Here is a 24,921-nt window from a genome sequence, read left to right on the forward strand (position 1 = left end):
ACCAGAAGGACTCTCAGACCATGAGAAACAAAATGCTCTGGTCTGATGAAACAAAGATTGAACTCTTTGGCCTGAATGCCAAGCGTCATGTCTGGAGGAAACCAGGCACTGCTCCTCACCTGGCCAACACCATCCCTCCAGTGAAGCATGGTGGTGGCAGCATCATGCTGTGGGGATGTTTTTCAGCGGGAGGAACTGGGAGACTAGTCAGGATTGAGGGAAAGATGAATGCAGCAATGTACAGAGACATCCTCGATGAAAACATGCTCCAAAGTGCTCTGGACCTCAGACTGGGGCGACGGTTCATCTTCCAACAGGACAACGACCTGAAGCACACAGCCAAGATAACAAAGGAGTGGCTTCGGGACAACTCTGTGAATGTCCTGGAGTGGCCCAGCTAGAGCCCTGACTTGAACCTGATTGAACATCTCTGGAGAGATCTGAAAATGGCTGTGCACCGACGCTCCCCATCCAACCTGATGGAACTTGAGAGGTTCTGCAAAGAAGAATGGGAGAAACTGCCCAGAAATAGGTGTGCCACGCTTGTGGAATCATACCCAAGAAGACTTGAGGCTGTAATTGCTGCCAAAGGTGCTTCAACAAAGTATTGAGCAAAGGCTGTGAATACTTATGTACATGTTATGTTTTCGTTCTTTATTTTTAATAAATGTGCAAAAATTTGCAAACAACAGTTTTCACTTTGTCATTATGGGTTTTTGTGTGTAGATTGTTGAGGAAAATAATGAATTTAATCCATTTCGGAATAAGGCTGTAACATAACAAAATGTGGAAAAAATGAAGCGCTGTGAATACTTTCTGGATGCACTGTATGTTTGAGTAGAAGCACACCTAAAGTAACCAACTCGGTGCCAGCGTTGAATTTTACATTTTCAATGTTGTGTAGAGCATAATAGTAATGTCATTGTGAGCATGCTGGTATACTTATGTAAGCTTTCAGCTGGAAGCATCGCTCTATAGCATCCTGGAGATGCTGGTTTCTTTTTAATTACGACAAAAACAAATAATTCAATATTTGATATAGCTCTTATGTACTAATTGTTCATGGGTAAATAAACCTTTGGTTTTGTCTCTTTATTCTGGAGACTTCCTCCACTTTGCAAATGTCACCAAATGAGTGGTACAATAAGGAGTATACATGTTGAGAAAGAGATGGGAGAGCTTGGAGCAGTAACCAGTCACAACTGAGATTAGTTGTTAATAAATATAAACTCTAGTTTGTTAGTTTATGCTCAACGGATTTTGTTCAGATGCAGCACTGCGTTGGGTGTTTCTCTATTATTAGACTTATGTAATAATACAAAAACAAAGGGTTGGTCATAAAACGTGCCCGTCCCTCTTGCAGTATAAGAGGGGGTAAATATTACTGCAACACCCATTTCCAGACAACACAGGACAGGGCGGCTCATCACCTGTGCAGATCTCAGGTCAAGATGCTGGCAGGTTTCTTCTTTCTGCTCCTCGTCACAGGTAAGATGGAACAATTCTGTATGATGTATGCAGGTGGGAAATATAGTTTGCCACCCCAATAGAGGTCAATGGAGTTTTGTGTATGGTACAGAATAAAAAATGTGACTAAAAATAATTCAAGTAATATCTATTTCCTAATACGTCTAAGTGTGGTCAGTGAATAATTCAACATAATGTTTCTGAACAATGATGTTCAAATGTTCAATTGTCATTTTACACAGCTCTGAGCTCCACTAATAAAATCCCACTCAGCTTTTTTATTTTTAGGGTTGAGGAAGAAAAAAAGTCTGAGAAATATATCTCAAAAATAGAGCTCAGAGGGAAAAATGTATTCAACAACTTTGGTATACTCATTATTTTTTTCAAAGGTCAGAACCTTTTAGCAAAAGCTATCTCAAAATACAAAAGTTTATTTTGTGTTCTGAGAGAGCTTTTGTTAAAAGATACCACTTCAGACTTCTTCAATTTAATCGGGGAGAACCTGCACCCTTCTTTTCGTCAGATACGGTTACCTACAGTTCCTCAGAAGATCCAGCGCATCATCGCAACATCAATCGGGACAATGCGAGAGGTACGTGGCAGAACTCCACGATCTGAAGTTCAAAATAAAAGGAAACATGAAAAGCATAACATTTCTTGATTTCATGACCGTTAAGATGAGACTCTACTCATAGATAATATGTCTTGAAGCTTTGCCTGTAGATAGGAACTCCAACAATGGGAACTGCTCCCATCGGCATGTTTATAAGCACTTGGAACTAAAGGAAGGCGATGAGAAGTCCATGATCCGGCCTGGTGATGATTCAACGCCCACAGAGGTGTTCCTCGATGTTCTGCTCTTCTCCATTCTAGATGTGGTGAGTAGTTGCTTGAATTACACATTTTTCAGAATATTGTGGAGGAGGTTATATTAGTTCCAATTCTCTGTTTGTCTGTGATGTAACAGGATATTACAAATCCACATTGCACCTACTGGAAACTTAGTCCATAGGCCTAAGAGCAAGACTTTGTTCTTAGTTTTAAGCATCACTATGTGGCCATTTATTAAGAACTTTATTGCTTGAATAACGTGAATAATTCACTCTGCACTCAGCTGATATAAAGAGCTGATATTATGATTGACAGGTTCGAGCAATGACAGCAATAATATGATGACATGCGTGGGAAGTGAATGGCAGATGGAGGAGGAATTGACTGTGGTGTGGATTCATGGTGATTTCTATTCATGTAAAGCTTTTCGTTTGCTGAGCTGTTGTTCTCATATTTAAATGTCATGGACACAGCTGTTTCATAGCCATGTGACCAGTGCTGTGGATGGCTGAGAGAGTATTTAAAAATCACCACACCCGCCGATCTATAATCAAATTTGTATGCCGCGCCATTGGGTCCTGTGGCTGATGCTGATGCTCGTTTAACGGTGTTCTCCACCTCGCTCCATGCAGGAAGCCTTGTCACGAATAACAAATCGCCAGTTTAAATTAGTTCATTTCTGTTTGTCTACTCATATCTGACTCATCTGGTGGCCCTGTTAAAAACGGTGTCTTCTGAAATCTGATGTTTGCTAACTTTTAGAAACATATTATTACCACTGAATTTGTGTTGAGCTTTATGACAGTCAATGTTTGACGCATGTTTGTTTCCTCATAGAACGAGAAGAAACAGATATTTATTTCTTACCTTTGGGTTGATATGGTGAGTTCGCTCTGATAAAGAAAGCACGTCTTGATTGAACCAATTCCCACCTCTCACAACTCAAATGTCTTCTGTTTCAATGCATTTCCCCGTGTTTTCCTCTAGTGGTGGTATGATGGGGACCTGTCTTGGGATTATGAGGATTTCTGTGACATTAGTACGATTTATCCTCCTACGGCTGCATTGTGGAAGCCAGATTTATCTATTGAAGAGATGTAAGTTTGAATGTGCATACTCTTATCCTCACACATATAGACTTGGCCACAACAGTAACATCCGACCACTGGTTAGAAATCGCACAAATACATTTAGATGCAGCAACACGTTTTGTTTATTTACAATTTGTAAAATTGTATTTTAACAGTTTAGACATAAGTAGAGTCATTTGTTTTATAATGAATTATTCCATAACTAACCAAGTTCCCCAGAATATTTTTGGTTCTAACTTGTTTCACCTGTTTGTTCACTGTGATTATTTAATATTTGTATCGACAGTAAATGTAGCTAAACAGCAGCCGCCGTGGCTACAAGTAAAACATGTTACATTTTAACAGTAGTATAAGTAGAGAAGAGTCCTAAAGTCAGCAAAATGAAGAATAGCACCATTAAACACCATAAAATACTGTACCCGTCATATTAGACCAGACTGTAGAAGCAAACCCCCTGAGTGTATTCAATGGAGTTATTTAGTTTCTCATGAATTTAAGTTTTCATCTGTCAAAGGAAGACTGTATTTTCTTCTTTTGTACGTTACTAGCACTGCTTTAAAAATGATTTAGAGTGTAATTTATCTCTAACGTATTACTCCTTTATTTTCTGTCTTCCCCTTCCTACCAGTAGCTCGTATTAAACTGGTTACCCATATGAGTATTTACATTGTAATTTGCAAGCTCTACTGTGCATCTATGAAATAATGATATTGCTTTTACATGGTGTGGGTGTTCCTACTTGTTATATTATATAGTATTATACAGAAAACATGTAAAATTCAGTTGAAAACATAAGTTTTTGTTCTCATACAGGACACGGAAGAATCAGGCTCTTTCCAGTCCTTATCTCAATCTTAACTCAGGCGGATCCGTCTTCTTTAGGACCTACATGGTGGTGATCAGCAACTGCCCGATGGAAGTCTACATGTTTCCCTTCGACATTCAGCAATGCAACCTGACTTTCAAGTCCACCATACACTCCTGTGAGCCCTTCACTCGTTGTGTTCAACGTTTTGTAAATTACTATGCGTTGTTTATGTGTTCTGGTGTCTGTGTGTGCTTTTATTACTTTGATAGTTTCTTGTTACCTGAACACACATACCATACAATTTTTTGCTAACATTTTTTTATCTCCCACCTCAGCTGACCATATGAAGCTTACGGTGTATGGTGACTCCTCGTGGAACACAGAGCTGTCTCTGGAGAATATGGCCCAGTCCGAGTGGCTGTTCATCAACATGGTCAACAGCCAAAAAATTGTCGACAATTTTTCCATCAAACAAAGCGTGGTGGTTTACACTGTAAGCATCTCTCTGGGCACAGACACACGGAGGTGAAAAGTAAATGTTCTACAACCACCTCGCTATCATATAAAGGATACGCATAAGGAACATTGGAAATGATGTAGAGAAAAGATTCATTGTTAAATCGTTGTCAAGACCAGAATATAGGTAAACAAAACCAAACAACTTAGCGATAAATAGAAGACTATAGGTAAGTTGTGATTCAGATAGCACCCTCTCCAGGATCCCACACAGAGACTCAAAAAAGCCTCAATACTCCAAACAGCTGTTTGGTGCATACGCTGTTGCCCTGACAGCAAGACTCCCAGTTTAAAAAAAACTATTTCAAATTCAAGAAAATCCAAAATATTGGGACTTAATTGTAGTGCGGCAAAGAAAATAGATCACAAGATCTCTAATAACTTAACAAATGCATTTAGTCTTTATTTGTTTACCTTTATCCATCCAATTTCTTTAATTTGCTTCCTTCTTTGCATTCTGTCTTTTCTCTGTCTTCGTTTCCTTTCTTCCTTTTACTTTTAGTTCTTTCTTTCCTCCCTTTCTAGCTTGAATTTATTTAAATATACAAAAATGTGTAAATTTAAAGATATATGGTTTCCATAGACTTTTACATCTTCCCAATGATTACTTTTACATGAGGTACTGAAACATATTTCCCTGTTTGTTTCCTTGAGCAAACATCTGGATGCATAAATCCACTCTTCGTATTTCATTACTTTTACCCAATAAACAACGTGAGGGCTTTTTGCTCCGCTGTTAAAGACTTGGGCAGGTTACCTGGTTGTACCTGACCCTTGGACGTCTTCACAGATCACCATGAAGAGGCGGTCTGCCCTCTACATCGCTAACTTCTTGCTACCGATCCTGTTCTTCTTGTTTCTGGACTTGGCCTCCTTCCTCATCTCAGTCAACGGGGGGGAGAAGCTCAGCTTCAAGGTCACGGTGCTGCTCGCCGTCACTGTGATGCAGCTTATTCTCAACGACATTCTGCCTTCCTCTTCGGACAGGATTCCTCTCATAGGTAAGGAGGGTGAGAGTCGTGCCTTCGATTGGCCTACACGTCACAAGAGCAGGAACAGTACCTGCTGATTCAACGTGTGGTTATTTGTCCGCATTAATGATGCTGCCTTCCCCCGTTAGCCATCTACTGCATTGGGATTTTTGGTTTGATGATGTTGAGCCTCCTGGAGACGATTTTGTTGATGTATCTGTTGGAGAAAGACTCGGCAGCCCAAGATAAAGAAGACCAAAGTCTGAGCGAGAAAGTTGGCAAAGCTAACTGCTGTACAAGTGAGATTAAGCAGAACTTCTACAAACACCCGATTTAACTCTACATCCTCTAGTGTCATTGAATCTATTATGTTCTTTCAGAGTTGAAGAAATGGACTCTCTGCGCTGGTGTCTGCAATGTGTCTGTTGATGAAACTCCGCCTGAACAACTGTCGGTGACCACAGAGGTGAGGATTGTGCAGCATTTTAAAAGGTCTGTTCATCTAAAAGATAACTAAAAAAACTAATTTGGATGAACCAACCCTGTTAATCGCATCACAGTGGACAGAAAGAAACAGAATATCAGATGTAGGAGTTTACAATGTCTTGTAGTCCATCATCTCATCAATGCCAATGGACTAAACCTCTTTGCAGGCCAACAGCAGCCAACCGACGGAGGAGTCCATTGCTTTGGAAAAGGTCTCAGATGAGCTGAAGGAGGTGGAGAAAACCCTGACTCAGGTCTTAAACAGCAGGGAGAAAGAAAGGAAGCCTGGCTACTGGACCAGAGTGGCTGAAATAATTAACAGAGTTTTCATCATTTTCTATGTCATAGCTGCCATTACGTTGTTATCTGGTCTCTTCTTGCTTTGGAACATATCAGATAGCAAGTAGTGAGTCACGTTGTTGAGTTAACATGGATATGCTCATCACAGAGCATCAACTGATTATATTATTAATATTGATACCGTAAATTGGGCAAACATTATAAGAATGGGAGTCTTCTCGATTTTAGCCGTCACACTGAACACAATTTTGCAAGTTACCAATAACTTGTTTTGATATTTTACTTTATGATTTACCATATCCCCTCAGTGTTTCTGTTTTTGCTCGACTGTGTGTATTTGACCAAACAGTGGTATAGAACTGCAGATGCCGTTTGGAAATCGTCAATGGACCACCACAATGTTCTGGTAGTTGATTGGTAACGACTACTACGTCCTCCATTTGAGTGTAATTCTACTTTGTTTCCCAGAGTTGCGTGACGAAGATCACATTAAATTGATAGAAGAGGTCCCGACCTCTTCTGTCCTTAACCACTTTCTTGCGTATACTGTGTCACTGTTGAAGCATTTTAATCAGAATTTCAATAATGGATTTCTTTATGTATTACACTGGGATTTGTGAATGGTTTATTTCAACAATTACTTTTTCATATATTTTAATCTTTGTCTTACCTCTCAAAAAAAAGAGCAACCATTTCTGCCTCTAATGTAGTCAACGCCCACTTGTTATGTAAGGATTTGTGTTTGTTCATCCATTATACTCAACCTGCCAAGTGTAAATGTGTCTTTTCTCTTATGTTTTGGAACTTTTATGTTGGCTTATTTATGGAGTTTTTTTCTATTTACACATCTTCAATAAAGGCTCTCTGTATCGTACATGCCCTCACAGGTTGTCTAGATTCTTGCAAGAAACTTCAAGATAACTTTCATATTTAAATGACGATTTCTCTCTCATGGAGAAAGTGATGTGATATTTTATCTGTGGTTAGAAACTCCTCTGATTGTGACTGCATCGAGATATTTTGAAACACCTGAACCTGAAAATAATAAGCTGTACTCCATGACCCGGCCTGTCTCCCACACAGGTTTACCTGGAAGCAATTAAGGGGTTGCATATCATTATAAATTGCAATTATCATTTTCTGTCAAGGTTAGATTTCTGTATTTGCTGGCAACATAACAGGGAATCGTGAAACCATGTAAAAGGACAAAAGGATATTCTAAAAATGGCACTGCCCACTAGCAGCTAACTAAATATATATACAGTATATATATATATATATATTTACCATAGCATAATAAATGTCCTATACAAATTATTTATTTCAGCATAATAGTAGGTAGCATCTCCTCTGAGTGTTATAGTTAAAGCTAATTGGATCATTAGGACACATATTAGGTGGCCCCTTTTACAAAAATTATAGTAATATGTTTTTAAGGAACTTATTCACTCATTTTCCAACACAAGATAATCAAAATCAAGATCCTATAGGACCATAACTCTGCATGGAAGACTAATACAATAAACACATCTGTGATTGTTCATCCAATACCATTATCAATACAATAAGAAAGAAAACATTTTCTTCAGGTACTACTGTGTCTAATGTCAAAATTACCAAACATACAGGGTTCTCTACTATACTGATCCAAAATGGACCATTAAAACAAATCCTCATCAAAGTGGCCCAGGTCAACTGCTCTCTGCTGTCAGACCACAAAAGACTTTACACAGTACGATCAAAGTTCATCATATAGGTAAAACAAATTGTTACAATATAATTTAGTAGCCGACGAAAATGAATATTTGTGTATGTGCAGTTCATTTGTTCTCCCCTTTTGGTTAAATTCTGTGATGTGGCTGAAAATGGACCAGATAAAGATAAAAGACAGAGATGAAATAGAACTTCGTGAAATTGTTGTGCAGTGGTACAGAGTAGGAAAGAGTGAGAACACAATATGCAAATTCCAAATATACGCAATGCCACACGTATTACTGGTTGATTACAACACGTGGTATGTAGCTGTGTATATGTACATGCATGCATATTATGTTTTAATTAAAATGTATAATTACTTTTGAAAAAATCAATAAATACAACGTTTTTTAAAAGTATAATTACTTACATTGTATATTTGTATGTATATATTGATGTATATAGTTATATGTGTTGTTCCGTTGCATGTCCTGTAGTTCGCGCTGGGTCCTCCGGGCCTGCAGGTGGCGTTGTTTGCTTTTAACGTCTCCGCGCTGTCGTTCAATCAATGACGTGGACTTTCATTGAGGCAGTCAGGACTGAAAGAAAAGAAAACATCACCTACTCACCAACGTCTCAGGGCTTCTCCACTAACTTCTTCCACGTTAAGAAGTTGGGACCCCTCGTTTCCTTTCAGTCGTGTCCCCGCTGCCGGAGCAGGTGAGCAAACCGTGTCAAAACGTGGACGCAGGAGCGGGTTTCCTGCTCTCTGCAGCACGAAACTGTTACAACGTGTGCACAATTCCTTCAGCGTCAGTGTGTCTTCGCCACATTAAATCTGCAGCATGTTTTCTCACCGCCTACACAGACTTCACCCCAGACACCAGAATGAGTAAAAACAGCAAAGTGTTGAACCTGAAGGATAAAATCAGCGGTAATGAAGTGGACCTGAGCCTGTGTGACCTCACCGAGGTGCCAGTCAGAGAGCTGGTGAGTTACTCGTTAATTCAACATTCATGGCATCACGTGACGTGTCTGTATTTACTGTGTGCAATCTAACTGACTCCTGGTGTGATTTATAACAGGCTTTATTCACCAAAGCGACTGTTGTGGACTTGTCTTGCAACAACATCACCTCCCTCCCTGTAAGTATAATACACCATTTTATCCCTCAGATCTGTTGGGGTCAAACCTTTTTTGACCCCTTAACACAAAGCAATGTGTATTGTGTGTGTGTATATATATCTTCAGTGTGTGTACATGTGCACTGTGGGTTGTTCATCCATAGTGTTGATGCATCCTCTGATCGGTTAGTTTTAAGGCTCTTTAGAGGCCTGGAGAGGTAAATGTATCCAGACATAAGTCAAGAAGACATTGAATCCTTTTCTTTCTTATCTCTTTTCAATATTTTGTAACCCCTCATGCGTATCTGGTGATCTTATGGACCCTGGGTTGGAAATGTATTGTGCATTTTAAAGAATACATTAATGTGCTAAATCATGATGGCGGTTGAAGTTAAGAGATAAATACAAAATTACTACTAGTTTGTGTTTTATTTACATGTTGTTTGAAAAATAATGGATTTCGAGACGGAGTCTGTTTTAAATTCAAGTTTGTCTTGTTGGGCTTTTCATTATATTGAATATATAAGCAGTGTGAAATTCACAGGTTGCCAACAATGTTTCAATTATGGCAACATTTAAATGTTCTTCATGAATAACACTAGATGTGTTTTTGTCTAATTGAAGTGAGGATCAATATGAATCAAATGTTACTTTTTCCATTCCAGAAGTAGGATTACTCCTTCTTTTGGGATGTAAAAATTAACATTTAAATAGACTTGACTGTACAATTTTTAGGAAATGTCATCATAGAGGAATTGATCTCCGACGTCTTCTCACCCAGCAAACTCTGTGATTACCGTGTGACTGACATTCTGTATTCACTTGGTTTTTCAAACTCTTTCTTAGCCTGATAACTTAAACTCTACCTGCAGATTTACCACTAACACAGGACTTGAGTTCTTATTTCTTTGGCTCGGTTTCCTTCTTCTAGCCAGAGTTCTGCAACCTGACCCACCTGGTGAAGGTGGATCTCAGTCAAAATCAGCTGACCTGTCTGCCAGATGACCTGGGGAACCTGGCCAGCCTTCAACATCTGGACCTGTACAACAACAAGCTGACCACCCTGCCCGTCAGCGTCTCTCAGCTCAGGGTGGGTGCCGAGCTTTGTTTCTCATGTCACATTCATATTCACTGATCCCGCAGCGTGAAGCAGAAACGTCAACGTCAGTAACATGGAGACAAGCTGTCCAGCTGCTGTGATGTCGATACTCCAGCTGGACAATGAAGCTGATCTAATTGTCCGTCTCACACAGAATAAAACTATCATCTTGATAAAATGATGAGTTGTTTCGTGGCAACACTGTTTATCTGCTGACCTGCTTTATTAGAGGTTCCTCACACTATTCTTTCTCAGGTTCTGAAAAAATATTTGTTTTAATTGGAAACTATGAGTTCGTAGAAATTATTTTATCTTGGCCAGTCTGCCCTTGTTTAAGAAATCGGTTGTTAAATTCTTTACAATTATTGACTTTCTTGCCGAGAGTGAGATGAGAAGATCAATACTAGAGATGGACGATATAAACCTACCACAATATAGATAATATAAAGTATATATATCACAATGTAGTATGTATTCAATACATATATAGTCAATATGAAATAACCAAGTGGTTTTGTGTGAATTAATTAACAGATTAAAAGTACTTTATTTACTCATTCAATTTAAAACTTTAATCCAAAATAATCTGTCTTTCTGAGACCTGTGAGTCGGTATGTGCTTGTTATTAGCAATTTAGACAATTTAACCGTGTATCACGCTATCTCGACACATGATCCAATGGAGACAATAAATTGTCATATTGAAGTTTTGCCCAGCCCTAATGGAAACCAATGTTGTTTGTGCCCAGAGTCTGAAGTGGTTGGACCTGAAGGACAACCCGCTGGAGGCCGGCCTGGCCAAGGCAGCAGGAGACTGTCTGGATGAGAAGCAGTGCAAACAGTGTGCCGCCAAGGTGAGGCCGCTCTGGATTCGGCAACAATGCTCTGGAAACTTTCCTTTCAGTGACGCCACTTCTGAGTTATACACTTGAATTGATAAAGAAAACAAGAATGACTCGAAGAGATTGTGTTGCAGGTTCTGCAGCACATGAGCGAGCTTCAGGATGAGGTCGATCGCGTACGAGAGAAACGCCGATTGAGGGAAAAAGGTGAAGTATCATCTTTTGATTTGAGCCTCAAAATAATTTTCGCATCTTAACTGCATTTTATTCAAAAGGGCTGGATATCGAACCACAATTGTTTTATTGACACAGTACTGATGATGTAACCATTGAATGTCTGATCTGATTGATCGTCCTGCTTTGTATTCTCTAATCAGCTATTTTATTGATTTATAAAAAATGCTGTAAGAAGTACTCCGATCCTTTACTTAAGTAAAGGTAATGCATCAATGGACGAAAACAAGTCTAAGACCTGTATATTATATATATATATATAATAAATAATTGTGCCATTAACATGTAGGCAGCATTTTCATTTATGTACGATTAGCTAATGTAGTTCAGCTGCTCTCAACCTAAAGGGTTTTTTGAAAGAAGAAAGAAATATAGCTCTGCTTTACAAAGTTATCTTTATTTTTGGAAGTATCATACAGAAAATAATATTGACTCAGCTTAATATGTTTATTCTCTTTCTCTGGCTCTAAGTCGGCTGAGATGGTGATGATTGTACTTTTGTGATCTGCTGAGGTTCAAGAGCATTTAATTGATTGCAGCAAACTATAAATACAGCTTTATTAATGTCTGACTGCATCTCTTCTCAACACATCCCTCAATCAGAGCTGGAGAGGAAGAGGGAGGTGAAGCAGAAGGAGCGGGAGGCCAAAGACAAGGAGGCTCGTAAACGGGAGAAGGCGGAGGAGAAGGAGAAGCGGAGGAAAGAGTACAACGCTCAGATGGCGGCCGCGGCTGCGCGGGAACAACAGAAGAAGAAGACCGAGGAGAAGAAGAAGAAGAAGAACGGACAGGCGGCAGGTGAGTCTGAAGGTCGGGGTGATGCACCTCTTCAAGGGATGTTTACATCATGTCTTATTTTTACATTTTATTTTGAAGTTAAACCTCATTGGCAATTATTTCAGCCTGTGAGGGTTTTTGAGAAGTTTAAGTTGGAAGTTATCGGTGTGGTGGAACACTGATCTCAACCGAGTGTATCAGAATGATGCATTCAAAGATGAATCCACATCTTCCATTTGACCATCAGTTGCTACTAAAGCATCACATTCATCAGCTATGATGCAACACATGGATTTAGTGAGATGCCTTGTGATATTTTGTATTTTTTTTGCATTGACAATGTTGCTGTTTGGCAGCTGACTCATTTGTTGAGCTGTGGCTGATCCCAGGATCGGTTGTGTACTTGGTTTACGATGAACCCGGTTGACGGCTCCAACGTCTCTCGCTTCATCTCAGCAGATAAAAAGGCGGCTGTGGAAAAGACGTCTAAACCTCAACGTTCGCTCCTTGGCCTGATGTTCAAGTTCCTCCTCCTGCTGCTGCTGGGATTGGCTGGAGTCGCCGCCGCCTGCAGGCTGACCGACCTGCAGAAGGAAGCCGTGTGTGTGCCCGTCAACGTCGCCGTGGACGACGGCTTGTCCTGGGCCAAAGAGCAGGAGGTTGTCGTCAGGCAGCTGGTGCAAAATCTGTCGTCTGCCGCAAAGGATTTTCTTGAATCTACACAAGCGTCTAAGAACTAAACCCTCATCTGCCACCCATCGAGTTCCAGAGCTGCAGGATTTCTTTTCCCCCCGGGGATTTTTTTTTTTTTTTTTTTTTTTTAATACTCTGAAATTATGAATATCATTAAGATGGGCAACCCTGCATCCCCTCACCCTGTTTCTGGTGCTGGGAGGTGGAAAGTCTGTACAGATAGACAGAGGGGGATGCACAGATGTGTTTAAAATCTTCTTAAATTCCTATGGAATTGTTGTCGCTTGTACCCGATTTGTACTGCAGTCTGTTTTTAAGAAAAAGACTCACCGTCTTGGATTCCTCCCCATCAAACACGTTGTGCACTTTGACCAGGTTTGTGTTGCGGTGCATTACGTGCAGCGTGGGGTGGATTTAAGAGATGTTCAGTGAAAAGTCAGGTGGCCCCGTCTGCTGCACTGGAGTGCCGAGTCACATGTTAACTGCCGGTCAGAGTTGTGCACAAGCCGGTGTTCGATGTGGCCGTCTGAGCATGTGCAGTGAAGGCTGTTTGAATGTAGAGCTCAGTCGTCTGAGGCCTCCTCTGTCTTTATAGTCTTAAATCAGTCAAACCAGCTCAATCTCATCGAATATACACACACCTCTGGCATCAAGTGGCTCTTTACCATATCACAGATCTAATAGTATCGTGTGAGTCTGTCATCTGTTTTCCAGCAGTCCAGAAATGCCAAATATGATTGAGTTTATTTAGAAACAGTGTTGTCATTACATACTTTGTCCAGCAGAGGGCACACTTACAAACTCAACACAACTAATTGATTTACAAATATAGTTGTATATAATTTTTCTGTCAGTAGATTAACTGACTAATCGTTTCAGTTCAGATTTATGTTTAAATTACATCTCAAATATTGGCTTCAATAATCCAGAATCAGTCAGGCTAATGTACACAAACTGTTTTAATAGGTTGTCCCCCTTCAGCTAGAAATACTCTACATTACTGAGATGCATTAACAAAAATCATGCTGTTATGTTTGAGGCCTCTTGCCTATATTTTTCCTTCTTTCCTCCACCCATTGGTTTCCATTAATTTCTATAAAATCTGAGAAGAAATTATTAGGAAACTCTTGTAACTTTCCATCCGTCAACATCAGGTCTGCAATAATTGGTGTTAAAGTAGAATTAGTCACCCAAATGTGCACTTAAGAAACTACCACAGACAAAGACTGAAGCTCTAACCCAACTATTACCTGGACTTGATGCTCACTGTGGTGGATTACACGCCTGTAGCAAGTTTCAGGAGTCTGTGAATTTATCTTGAATTCATACAGCAAAAATTAAAAAGGTGTATCTGTAATGTAATACAGTGAACATGTTTAGTTGTTAAGGGGATATTCTTATAAAAAAATTGTAAGCTCAAATTTTTAGCTCAAATTCCCTAGATCATATGGCATAATAAGGACCAAGTGCTGGTATTGAACTGTTGAAAAGCCTCTTCTTGTAATTTCTTACCTAAAAAAAAATAAAGAGCAACTGACAGATTTATCTATTTTTTCCAGTTTCACGGCTCTTTTGAATTGCAACTTGTTTTAATTTGTCGTGGCTACCTTTGCTACTGTGGTTCCTGTACAGCTTCGTCCATGCTCTCCAACGATGTCCGTTAATAAATGGCTATGCACTGCAACAAACACCTGAACGTTGTGTCTGTTTTCAGAACTCAACACGTGGTAAAACACTTGGAGTGAAGACTTTAACTCAACAATGGCTGAATCAACAATGACAAATGTGTATTTCATCATCAGCACGTACTCAGTTAAGCTTCCTTTATTTTGGTGAAATCTCCCGTCTTTAATTTTGTCTTTGTAAAAGAAAGCTGAGCTTTGGCTAATAAAATAGACTAAAAGGAGCCACAATATAATTTATCAGGAAATGATAACGATTTAACAAAGAAGGGAAAAAAAGAAGTCTTAGTATTTGTCAAACTGTGACAGTCATAGTACGTTGAAAAAGTCCGAAAAAAGTCAGTGATGCGAGACTGATCGATTGATACTTTATTGATAACCGTGGATAAAGTCACATATCACAGCACCAGTACGCGATACCACACTGAACCAAGAATACTAGGAAGACGGACTAACGTAAAACAAGTCAAAGTATGCCTTTCAACATGTGCTGAGCGAAATGGATGAAATATGCATATTGCAGAGTATGTAAACAAATATTAATTAAATAGACAGAATGACCCAAAAGTCTGATTTACCTAATTATCTCACCTGCATTTTAAAAAATGCACCTTTAAACATTTTTTAAAATAAAGTACATGCTGGATGCCCCGGAACAATAATCTCTCGTGAAATAATTACTTGACGGAGGAAATGATGATGCATCACATTTGGGATCCTGCGGTGCAATATCAAAGCTCTTCCATGAAGCTTCTGGTTTTAAAGACCGATGTGGCAATAAGGAGGAAGAAGAGACGTGATGATGATTTGTTGTACGAGATGCGCCACTGCAATTAGTGTACACCAGAAAACAGAAATGCTCTTTCCTCCAGGATTTACTCTGCAGCTAAATGTTTGAGTCAGCATCGTTAACCCTTTAACGAGCACATGGCTTGTGTACAGAAAACAAAAGATACTAAATTAAATGAATTGTTCTCTTCTGAAACTACCAAAAAATATGAATACGTTAACATTGCATTGATTCACATGTAGAGGCTGAAACTTGCCTTTCATCTTTTATATATTAATTTATCTTAAAGTTACATAATCGCTGTGATTTAAGGCTCGTAAAATGTTTTACTCAAACTTAATCATGAGATTTTGTGTTTTCAACGGATATTGACACTTAGCACGCACACAAATGAAAGCCAGAAAGTAACACTTAAAAATGAGAAATATTCAACTCATGTTGATAGTAAGTTCTGAATCTTCAATAAACAATGTAGTGTATATGGTTTGGGTCAGGCCCCTTAGTCACCATTAAGGGAAACCTCAATGCAACAGTTAACGATGATACACTTTCAACCTCGGGAGAAGATCCTTGTGCAGAAAGTCAGGTCCATAAAGATTGAATTTTTCTGACCCGCAGGAGGCCGGGCCTCACCTCCCAGCATCAACGCCCGTGCTCCTCAGAGCTCTTTCTCGACCTCCCAACTCTGCCGATTTGTGTGAAGTCTGAACGGTTCAAAGCACACACACCAGAGTTCAGCTCCGATGTTCCTCCATCGTGAAGGACGGTCTCCGTCACATCGGGAGTCCCCAGCACTTCTCTCTCACTTCAGACGTGATCCCGTCTGTTGCTGCATGTCCGTCTGTAGTCTCTCTCCTTCACGTCGGCCGTGTCCTCCAGCAGCCTCGTCCGAACGGACTCGTCCACCGTCATCTCGAGCGTCACCTCTTTGAACACCTCGCACACCGACGCCTGTAAGAGACCCGAGGACGGCGGGTTACCCTCTAACTCTGGGGTCGTCCCACGCGGTGGGGTCATGTGATCTCGTTACCTCCTGGAAGTGGAGTTTCTTGAACATGGCGACGCTGACCTGGTTGTTCAGCCCAATTTTCGCTTCAAACTTTTTGACGCCAAGTTTGGTGACTCCTGGTGGAAGACAAGAGCACCATCACTCACAACTTTGCAACCCGAGTTCCCTCCACAGGGCCGCCTGTGGAAGCAAAGCATGAATGAATCGTCGGGAATTTCAGCGGCAGCTCTCGGCAAAATGTGATTAAAAACCCAGAAAAAACACTTTTCTGTCTCTATCAGTAACAACACGTGTTCTGTACATTTGACCTGGCAGACGGTGTAAGCTGCTCACCGTAGCTCATCATCATGTGCGTCGCCTCTCTCCCAATACCTTTGCCTCGGTGAGCGGGCTCTGTTCAAGACAAGAAACCTCGGAAGTATGAGAGGAGGAAAAATAAAACAAGTGCAGAGTTGAAACGGAGATACACAGTGAATGTGTGGGAAATTAAAACAGGTTGATTGCTGATATTTCATAATTGCTTTTTTTGCTTTTGTATAACACGTCGGGCATCACCTGCTATCATGATCTCCAGCTCAGCCAGTGTTGGGTCCGTAGGGTCGGTCAGAAAGATGTTGACATCTCCCACCATGCACTGCTCCTCTTCTACACTGCCGTCTGCCCACTGCTGCTTGGCCAAGATGATGAACGTGCATTCTAGAAATGACATATTTAAGACGGATAATAATAATGAAATAGATTCTTCTTTAATTAAATGACAAATATTGTATATGTCTGTGACCTCAGAAAGGTCAACCGCTTATTTTCATGTAAAATCCGAAAAAGTTACGGACAAAAGCATGTTTGTTATTACATGATGGCTATTCGAGGACTGAAAGTGGCATTGTCTGTGTGCAGATGGCCGCTTACTGTCATCGTCTTCCCTCCAGCTCCTCTGCATGGCGTACTCCTGGTCCAGGGTCAGCGGCTCTGAAGCGGTCAGCTGCTGCAGCTCAGGAGACTCCATCCACTCATGATACCTGAAACAAGCAGGCGCAACATTAGATGGAAACGTCGGTCAGTGAACGAGAAGTCTCGATGTGCTTCGATGGATTTAAATTCATTTTTCAAACATTCATGACAAAAAAAAATATATATTAGCATTAAAATACAGAATTTACCAAAAGTCAAAGTGCTCATTGTGCAGAATAATGTATTATAATAATACATTATCACTGGGTTATAATTAGTGAAGCATGCATTTTAATTTATTTCAGGTCAAACGTATTAATTGAATTATATTTAATTATCTAAAGCTGTTATACATGTAGTGGTATGTAGTGTACAACTTAGTAGTAACATGTTTTAGAACTGGTAATGTGAAGTTAAAATATCTAAAGTTGTATTTAAGTACCGCACTATACTTTATTCTTTAAAAGATGAATAGAAAGAAGCAAACCCTTTAAAAAGGAATCAAATAAGCATATTTAAACATTAAAAACATCAGCTCAATTACTCAATGAATGAATACATGTCACGATGAGCTCGTGCGTCTCCCAGCAGCAGTTGGTGTTACCTGGGCACGTGCTTTGCATCGTAAGGAACCAACACGACCTTGTCCCCCTCCAGTAAAGTGTTCTCGTTTATCTTCATCGTGTTGAAACCAGATGAGAAACAACGACGTGACCGTGAAGACGTTTAGCTCAGCTCCACGTCCATCGACGTGTCTTTCACTTCCGCTTTCCTCGGTGGTTTCCACTGCGGCTGCGCGCAAACATATAAAAATAGAGGGCGCCACCTAGTGGAGAACATCAAGAGGTACTTTTCATGATTTAATACCGTGAAATACAGTGTAATTGAGGTTAAGAATAAGATATAAAAGTATTGAGATATTTTACTCAAATAAATGCAGTAATACCACAGTGTACAAATACTCCATTACAAGCCCTGCATTAAAACTCGTACTACTACTTAAGAAGTATTAGATAACAATATACTCAGTTATATATATTGGAATATTATTGACGGAAGCAGTATTTTAATTACGTCAACTGGTTAACTATGGAATATACTGTTATGTTGTTTAATTTATAAGAATTACTATGTTACTACTACTTTTTAAACTGATTGTAAAACATATACAAACTTGACCTGCAAGTCATACAATGAAAATATATTAAAATATGTCTCCCAGCTGAAACAGCTGTAACTATGTATAGGATCCTGTAGAATTAAAATGAAACCAGGTTTTTCTGTTTATTTGTTATTTTTTACCCCTGTTGATGTTCTTGGTTTGTTCCCTAATCTACATTCATATATAATGCTGTTTTGAACACATTTTCATTGGCGTTTAAGTTACAAACAGATAACTTTGATATATTTGTTTCTAAACCCAAATATATGTTATATAGGTCATGAAAAGCAGCAATAATGACACTGAAAAAGAAAATGTCTTCATCTCACTCTTTCACTTTATTCCACATTAAATCGTCAATGCATATGTGGATGAATGATACTTTGAAATATTACAAAAGGTGGAAAATATTAATTATCTTCCAATTTTAAACTGCAAGATACTTAATTAGTAGTTTAAAAACTGAGCTTAAAGAAAAAAGAAAAAAGAAACTTTCTAGTTGTTTAGGTATTAATAAAGTTGTACATCCACATAAATGGTTAAACAGGTAGCTTTCTTCCTACATATAAGTAACATTTCAGGAAATAAGATAGAAAGGTTCACGTATGATTCAGGTGAGGTTGATTATTAAAGGATCTGGTTATGGATTAGAGATAATAACTTTAGAAATATTTTTTTAAAGTCGTAAAACAAACTTTAAAGTTGCTTCTGAGAATTGTGCATCAATTTTCTGCCCCATTAAAACAGGGTTTGTATGCGTTTAAGTGGCTCGGCCCAGTGCGTGCCACAATTCAACCGGCTCCTGTGGTGTGTTGACCATGTCCATCCAGTGCTGCAGCTGTTGGCCCCTGGCGTACATGAAGGGGCCCAACACCAGCACTCCCAGCAGGGCCGGAGGCTCTGGGAGAACAATGCAGACGGAGCAGAGTGAACACACAGCTGCGTGATACTGAAGTTGATGCAACAGGACATCCGATATAAAGCGAACACACAGAGCCCCTCTCACCTGAGCGGACAGCGTGTGGCTCCTGCAGCTCAAATCTCAGACAGGCCTCGTCCAGGTGCTGCGAGCGCAGTTTAAAGGTCACCCTGTGGTGGAAATAGGGGTCGTTTTGACTCTTCACCACGCAGCTGCGCTTCATCTTCACCACCTGAGTGTGTATCTGTAAGCTCACCTGGACACACACACCTGGGGAAACGCACAGATGCAAAGCGACTTGTCTGAGACGCAGGTACATTCGTTTAATATTTCCGGGGGAGCGGTGCAAACGTGGACGTCCACAAGCTTTTCACCCGATGAGACGTACCTGCATCCGTGAGCCGCTGTAGGCCTCGAGCCTTCAGAACGAGCACAGAGAGGCGCTGCAGAGACGGACTGTAGCTGAGAGAGACCTGCACATCACCCAGCTCCGAGCACTGGCACGGAGGAGAGACGACACAAGGATGTTCGATTAATGTTGTGCACGTGTCGACATCCTGTGTGTTTTTGTCAGTGGAAGAAGTTTTCAGATCTTTTACTTCAGCAGAAGTATGAATACAACAATGTGAAAACACTCTTTCATAGCACCGAGCGATATGGATAAAAGAATAAGAAAATAAATCAGAAAACATTCACAAAATGAGATTTCTGATAATAAATCATCAGTGTTGTTGATATAATGACATCATAGAACAGCTAGAACAGTTTGGTGGGAACATACCATTACATCACTTATCCTTAATGCCTTTAAAACCAGGTAAAGACAACATGAAGATCACATTATGACAAAATTACAAATCTAAGGCGATATCTAGTCTCATATCACAATAGCGATATAATATTTAGATATGGTCCAGCCATACTCTATTACAAGTTTATGTCCTGCATTTAAAGCCTTACTTTAAAAGTGTAGTGTATATATAGTATATTATAAACTGTAAACATGTAAAAGTACTCATTAGGCCTTTTTTAAATTAATGCTGCACTGTTGTATTTTAATGTTGTACATTTTTAAGGTTGTGCTAATTTTAACTCCTTTATTTACTGTTGAGATGTTTATTCTACAGCAATGCATCATGTTATGTATATTATATTAAATGTGTACACATGTCATCGCATGTTTGTAGCGTCCTGTAAGAATCACGGGTCTCAGAAAAGTTTTTCATGAGCTCAGATAACCGCCCAAAAATTTAATTTACTAATAAAGTAGAGAATGTTCTCAACATACCAAACAAAACATTCTTCTTCATTTTATCTTCTATCTAATCACCACATTTGTAAACATGGTGAAAAGTGAATACAACTGTATCTCGTGGAGTTAAAGTGTAAAGTACTTCAAATATATACACTCAAAAAAACGATTCAAGCCCTTCTTAGAGGTGACATATTTAAAAATTGTTTGATACATTTAAATAAATCTATTACAAAACGAAGATATTTATATTGAATGGGTGTAACACAAAATGTATGAATACTTTCATTTATTAGATTTATTTAGGTTAGATGGTGTGCATATCAACTCAAAATAAATGTGTTTCATTGAGGACTACCCTTTGCGCCTTCTGAAAATCAGTTGTTTGCATAAGGTGAAGACACTTTCAGGGCTGTACGGTGGTGTAGTGGCTAGCACTGTCGCCTCACAGCCAGAGGGCTATGGGTTCAATTCCCAGTCGGGGCGTTCTTTCTGTGTGGAGTTTGCATATTTTTTTAGTTAGTTAGTTTATATTTTGAGTTGGACAAACACAAATTAATTTAATTTAATGAATATCGTTATTATATTTTAGATGTATTTGATACAAATGAGTTGGACTAACTTAATTACATTGTATTGCACTGATGTGCTAAATTTGAGTTGGAGTTGCATATAATTACCTTCGCATTGAAAATGCCGGAAGGTTATGTTTTGATCGCCGTGTATTTATTTATTTATTTATTTATTTATTTTTATGCGTGTTATTCGCAAAACTCAAAAAGTAGTGAACCGAATCGCATGAAATTTGGTGGGATGATTGTTTATTATCCGGGGACCAGTTGATTAGATTTTGGGATCGATCGGGTCAAAGGTCAAAGGTCAAAGGTCATGAACAGGTCAAAATCTTTCGCAGAACTCAAAAAGTATTGAACCGAATCGCATGAAATTTGGTGGGATGATTGTTTATTATCCGGGGACCAGTTGATTAGATTTTGGGATCGATCGGGTCAAAGGTCAAAGGTCATGAACAGGTCAAAATCTTTCGCAGAACTCAAAAGTATTGAACCGAATCGCATGAAATTTGGTGGGATGATTGTTTATTATCCGGGACCAGTTGATTAGATTTTGGGATCGATCGGGTCAAAGGTCAAAGGTCATGAACAGGTCAAAATCTTTCGCAGAACTGAAAAAGTATTCAACCGAATCGCATGAAATTTGGTGGGATGATTGTTTATTATCCGGGGACCAATTGACTAGATTTTGGGATCGATCGGGTCAAAGGTCAAGGTCAAAGGTCATGAACAGGTCAAAATGTTCTTGAATCGCATGAAATTTGGTGGGATGATTGGTTATTATCCGGGGACCATTTGATTAGATTTTGGGATCAATCGGGTCAAAGGTCAAGGTCATGGAAAGGTCAAACTCTTTTTTTACCATAGCACGATACATTTTTGTCCAATTGGCATGCAACTAATGCCAAAATGTTCATAATTCAATGCCCAATCTTGTGATATGCGAAGGTATGCGCTCTACCGAGTGCCCATTCTAGTTATTGGATGGAAAACCTGCCAACAATTTAATTGAGTTCATCCAATGAGTCATTTCTTTGAGTGTACCCAACAACGTAACTTGAGTAAAAGTACCTGTGGGTGCTCCTCTGTCTCCAGGTCCCTCCAGAGCACCCTGCCCGCCTGGCCGAGCTCCCCCTCCAGAGGAAACAGCACCCTGCCCACCGCGTGGCGCTTACCGTCCAGCTCCACACTCAGCACGCACACGCTCAGGGTGCTCTGAGGCACGCACACACCTGACACCTGTGGGGGAGGAGAAGGGGGAGGGGGGGCACACAGGGGTGAGACACAAATTGCTCTCCCGTGGATTCGGTTACATTTGTCAACGCACGCGTCCTCGCCTGGAACACAAAGCAGTCGTTGAACTCGGGGTCGGGCCCCGTGCCCCGGGCCTTGGCCTGGCGGGGCCGCCGGTCGTCAGGGAGACGCCGCAGCTCCACCAGCGTGACGTTGCCGTGGAAGCGGGGAGGGAGGTTGCCGAGGCGCATCAAGGAGACCAGGAGCTGCTCGCTGATGTGTCGATACTCCACGGAGAAGCAGAGACGGGCGGCCATGCCGGGAGGAGGGGCCACCACCTCGTTGAGAGGAGGGCCCGCGTAGAGCCCGACCAGCACCGTCCCCACCGGGTACCGGCCTCACACCACGGGAAGCAAAGCACACGACTGAGCACCAGCTATACTTGGATTTAGGTTCCCAATGACTTTAAATTAGAGGACAAGCTGTCAAATAAAGGCAGTGATGACCTACTCCTCACTGAGAGTGACCCGCGATGAGCTAGTACGTCCCTCTGGGCCTCCATCTTCATCTCCTCGTCCTTCTCCTCTTCTTCATTTTTCAGATCACCGTGGTCTTGTGTCGTGAAGCGAGGAGGCACGGTGAAGGGGATCTCACGGGGCCTTACACACACGCACACACAATATAAATATATTTGTATATATATATATATCAACATTATGTATGTAAATATAGATAACTTGTGTACTGTTCCACATAAAACAATAATAATAATAATAGTATGCAGGACTATGTGCATGTTTATTTCGTGGTACTAACGGGGCCAAGGAGTCCTGAGACAGCGGGATCACCGGACCAGAGCTTTCCGGTACTGAAAGCCCTGTAGAGAGCAGCTCCTCGTACTGACTGCGACCCTTCTTCCTCCTCCACAGATAATACACAATCAGACCAAGCAGCAGCAGCAGCAGGAGACCCACAGACACTCCAACAGCAAGCAGCGACACCGGGTCTGAACAGAGAAACTCATTAACAGAGGGATTAACCCCACACGGCTGTCAAATACATGGACGAATGCAGTTTACCGCTTACCTGCCATGAGTCTCTTGCTGTTGACCTGTGAAGTGACGTGATCCTCAGAGCAGAGAGACAGCGCAGCTGGATGATTCTCACCATGTTATCTGGCTTTAAGTCAATTATTGAACTATTTCGCAACTATTACATTCATTGATTCATACATTGCAAATGAGTGGGGAGAAAACATCTAAAATATACATTTAGGTGATTATTTTACTACTTTGTCTTTTTGTATTTTAAGATTTCTCCTATATTCACCAAAAGATATGGTTAGATAATGCCACTCTTGCATATTTGAACATTTTAGAAAACTTGTAATGCAAACATAATTGCCTTAATAATGCAAGTTTCATGTTGATATTTATTACTTTTTATTTGTTTTACCCTATTCACCTGTAGTGTCCTCAAACTGTACGTCATTTTATCATACACAACTTAAAATGACGTTTTCTCCCTTCAGTGGCACTTTCGGAGATATGCAGAAATAAAAGAAGATATCCCAAATCACCGTATCCTCATATAACAGTATGTATGATATCTTACAAAACTTTACCGTGTAAGACAACTTGTAATACATGAATGAATTGCCTCAAATGTAAATCAACTGGTGAATTTCACGGTGGTATTAATCTTTTTGTTTTACATGTATTCCCCCTATCGTGTCTCCTCAAAGGACCACATCATTAATTTAGAAACAAATTAACTGAAATATCTGAAATACTATTGGAAGAATTTCCACGAAATTCGGTGAATGTATTCTTGTTTACCAAGAGGATGAATCCTCCTGACTGGTGACCCTCTGACCTCCTCGGGCACCGCCATGGGGTAAACTAGTTTGTGCACTCGCTCGCAAATTTTGGGATGGATTGCCATGAAATTTGACTCATTAAACTAAATAAAAGACTTGAAACACAGCTGCTCTGACCAATGACCTGAGCTTAGCTCGGAATCAAAATGCTCACTAGCTTTCCCCCCCCCCCCCCCCCCCCACACACATACAGGACTGTCTCAGAAAATTAGAATATTGTGATAAAGTTCTTTATTTTCTGTAATGCAATTAAAAAACAAAAATGTCATTCTGGATTCATTACAAATCAACTGAAATATTGCAAGCCTTTTATTCTTTTAATATTGCTGATTATGGCTTACAAAAGAAAACTCAAATATCCTATCTCTAAATATTAGAATATCATGAAAAAGTATACTAGTAGGGTATTAAACAAATCACTTGAATCGTCTAATTAACTCGAAACACCTGGAAACACATTTTCAAATGTTTGATTTTGTTTTGCTGTTATAAATCTTTTTTTTACTTGGTCTGAGGAAATATTCAAATTTTATGAGATA

At 40.0% G+C, this 24,921-nt stretch overlaps 4 protein-coding genes across 7 annotated transcripts; 2 read left to right on the top strand and 2 right to left on the bottom strand.

Annotated features, from left to right (window-relative positions):
- Positions 1 to 1,451: 1,451 nt before the first annotated feature.
- On the top strand, positions 1,452 to 6,577 carry LOC130203953 (5-hydroxytryptamine receptor 3A-like). The gene is made up of 10 exons (XM_056430419.1): positions 1,452 to 1,488; positions 2,191 to 2,345; positions 3,136 to 3,180; positions 3,286 to 3,395; positions 4,203 to 4,372; positions 4,533 to 4,690; positions 5,504 to 5,714; positions 5,834 to 5,983; positions 6,065 to 6,150; positions 6,338 to 6,577. Exons 1-10 carry the CDS (start codon positions 1,452 to 1,454, stop codon positions 6,575 to 6,577), a joined length of 1,362 nt encoding a protein of 453 aa, XP_056286394.1.
- A 1,268-nt stretch (positions 6,578 to 7,845) lies between these two features.
- lrrc59 (leucine rich repeat containing 59) lies at positions 7,846 to 14,623 on the top strand. 2 transcript variants are annotated; one of them, XM_056430547.1, is made up of 8 exons: positions 7,846 to 8,885; positions 9,034 to 9,155; positions 9,251 to 9,310; positions 10,221 to 10,379; positions 11,137 to 11,241; positions 11,364 to 11,436; positions 12,067 to 12,261; positions 12,700 to 14,623. In XM_056430547.1, the coding sequence occupies exons 2-8, from the start codon at positions 9,054 to 9,056 to the stop codon at positions 12,978 to 12,980; spliced, it is 975 nt and encodes a 324-aa protein (XP_056286522.1). In that variant the 5' UTR covers positions 7,846 to 8,885; positions 9,034 to 9,053; the 3' UTR covers positions 12,981 to 14,623. The 2 variants fall into 2 exon arrangements, with proteins under 2 accessions (XP_056286522.1, XP_056286521.1); XM_056430546.1 differs by having other exon boundaries at positions 7,847 to 8,885; positions 12,697 to 14,623.
- Positions 14,624 to 14,969: 346 nt separating this feature from the next.
- Positions 14,970 to 18,094, bottom strand: nat9 (N-acetyltransferase 9 (GCN5-related, putative)). Of its 3 annotated transcripts, XM_056429905.1 has the most exons (6): positions 17,970 to 18,094; positions 17,324 to 17,433; positions 16,970 to 17,110; positions 16,748 to 16,807; positions 16,436 to 16,530; positions 14,970 to 16,356 (listed from the first exon to the last, which is right to left on the bottom strand). In XM_056429905.1, the coding sequence occupies exons 1-6, from the start codon at positions 18,044 to 18,046 to the stop codon at positions 16,213 to 16,215; spliced, it is 627 nt and encodes a 208-aa protein (XP_056285880.1). In that variant the 5' UTR covers positions 18,047 to 18,094; the 3' UTR covers positions 14,970 to 16,212. The 3 variants fall into 3 exon arrangements, with proteins under 3 accessions (XP_056285880.1, XP_056285881.1, XP_056285882.1); XM_056429906.1 differs by lacking the exon at positions 16,748 to 16,807; XM_056429907.1 differs by lacking the exon at positions 14,970 to 16,356 and having other exon boundaries at positions 16,442 to 16,594.
- Positions 18,095 to 19,287: 1,193 nt separating this feature from the next.
- syt15 (synaptotagmin XV) lies at positions 19,288 to 24,396 on the bottom strand. Its single transcript, XM_056430420.1, has 8 exons — positions 24,342 to 24,396; positions 23,320 to 23,509; positions 23,014 to 23,162; positions 22,608 to 22,900; positions 22,342 to 22,509; positions 19,835 to 19,943; positions 19,534 to 19,716; positions 19,288 to 19,427 (listed from the first exon to the last, which is right to left on the bottom strand). Exons 1-8 carry the CDS (start codon positions 24,394 to 24,396, stop codon positions 19,288 to 19,290), a joined length of 1,287 nt encoding a protein of 428 aa, XP_056286395.1.
- Positions 24,397 to 24,921: the final 525 nt, after the last annotated feature.

Source organism: Pseudoliparis swirei, chromosome 13, assembly GCF_029220125.1.
Source record: "Pseudoliparis swirei isolate HS2019 ecotype Mariana Trench chromosome 13, NWPU_hadal_v1, whole genome shotgun sequence".
Lineage (NCBI taxonomy): Eukaryota > Metazoa > Chordata > Actinopteri > Perciformes > Liparidae > Pseudoliparis > Pseudoliparis swirei.

What these genes read in the sequence shown, in the direction of transcription:
- syt15 (XM_056430420.1), bottom strand. Translation starts at nt 24,396, where the DNA reads ATGGCGGTGCCCGAGGAGGTCAGAGGGTCACCAGTCAGGAGGATTCAT. An exon ending in CGGGTCACTCTCAGTGAGGA is followed by an intron (nt 22,901 to 23,013) that starts GTAGGTCATCAC and finishes CCGTGGTGTGAG; the next exon opens with GCCGGTACCCGGTGGGGACG. An exon ending in AGACAGAGGAGCACCCACAG is followed by an intron (nt 19,944 to 22,341) that starts GTACTTTTACTC and finishes CCTCCGTGCCAG; the next exon opens with TGCTCGGAGCTGGGTGATGT.
- lrrc59 (XM_056430546.1), top strand. Translation starts at nt 9,054, where the DNA reads ATGAGTAAAAACAGCAAAGTGTTGAACCTGAAGGATAAAATCAGCGGT. An exon ending in AGGTGCCAGTCAGAGAGCTG is followed by an intron (nt 9,156 to 9,250) that starts GTGAGTTACTCG and finishes GATTTATAACAG; the next exon opens with GCTTTATTCACCAAAGCGAC. An exon ending in TCAGCGTCTCTCAGCTCAGG is followed by an intron (nt 10,380 to 11,136) that starts GTGGGTGCCGAG and finishes GTTTGTGCCCAG; the next exon opens with AGTCTGAAGTGGTTGGACCT.
- LOC130203953 (XM_056430419.1), top strand. Translation starts at nt 1,452, where the DNA reads ATGCTGGCAGGTTTCTTCTTTCTGCTCCTCGTCACAG. An exon ending in TCTTCTCCATTCTAGATGTG is followed by an intron (nt 2,346 to 3,135) that starts GTGAGTAGTTGC and finishes GTTTCCTCATAG; the next exon opens with AACGAGAAGAAACAGATATT. An exon ending in CTTACCTTTGGGTTGATATG is followed by an intron (nt 3,181 to 3,285) that starts GTGAGTTCGCTC and finishes GTTTTCCTCTAG; the next exon opens with TGGTGGTATGATGGGGACCT.
- nat9 (XM_056429905.1), bottom strand. Translation starts at nt 18,046, where the DNA reads ATGAAGATAAACGAGAACACTTTACTGGAGGGGGACAAGGTCGTGTTG. An exon ending in GATGCAAAGCACGTGCCCAG is followed by an intron (nt 17,434 to 17,969) that starts GTAACACCAACT and finishes TGCTTGTTTCAG; the next exon opens with GTATCATGAGTGGATGGAGT. An exon ending in GCTGGAGATCATGATAGCAG is followed by an intron (nt 16,808 to 16,969) that starts GTGATGCCCGAC and finishes TGTCTTGAACAG; the next exon opens with AGCCCGCTCACCGAGGCAAA.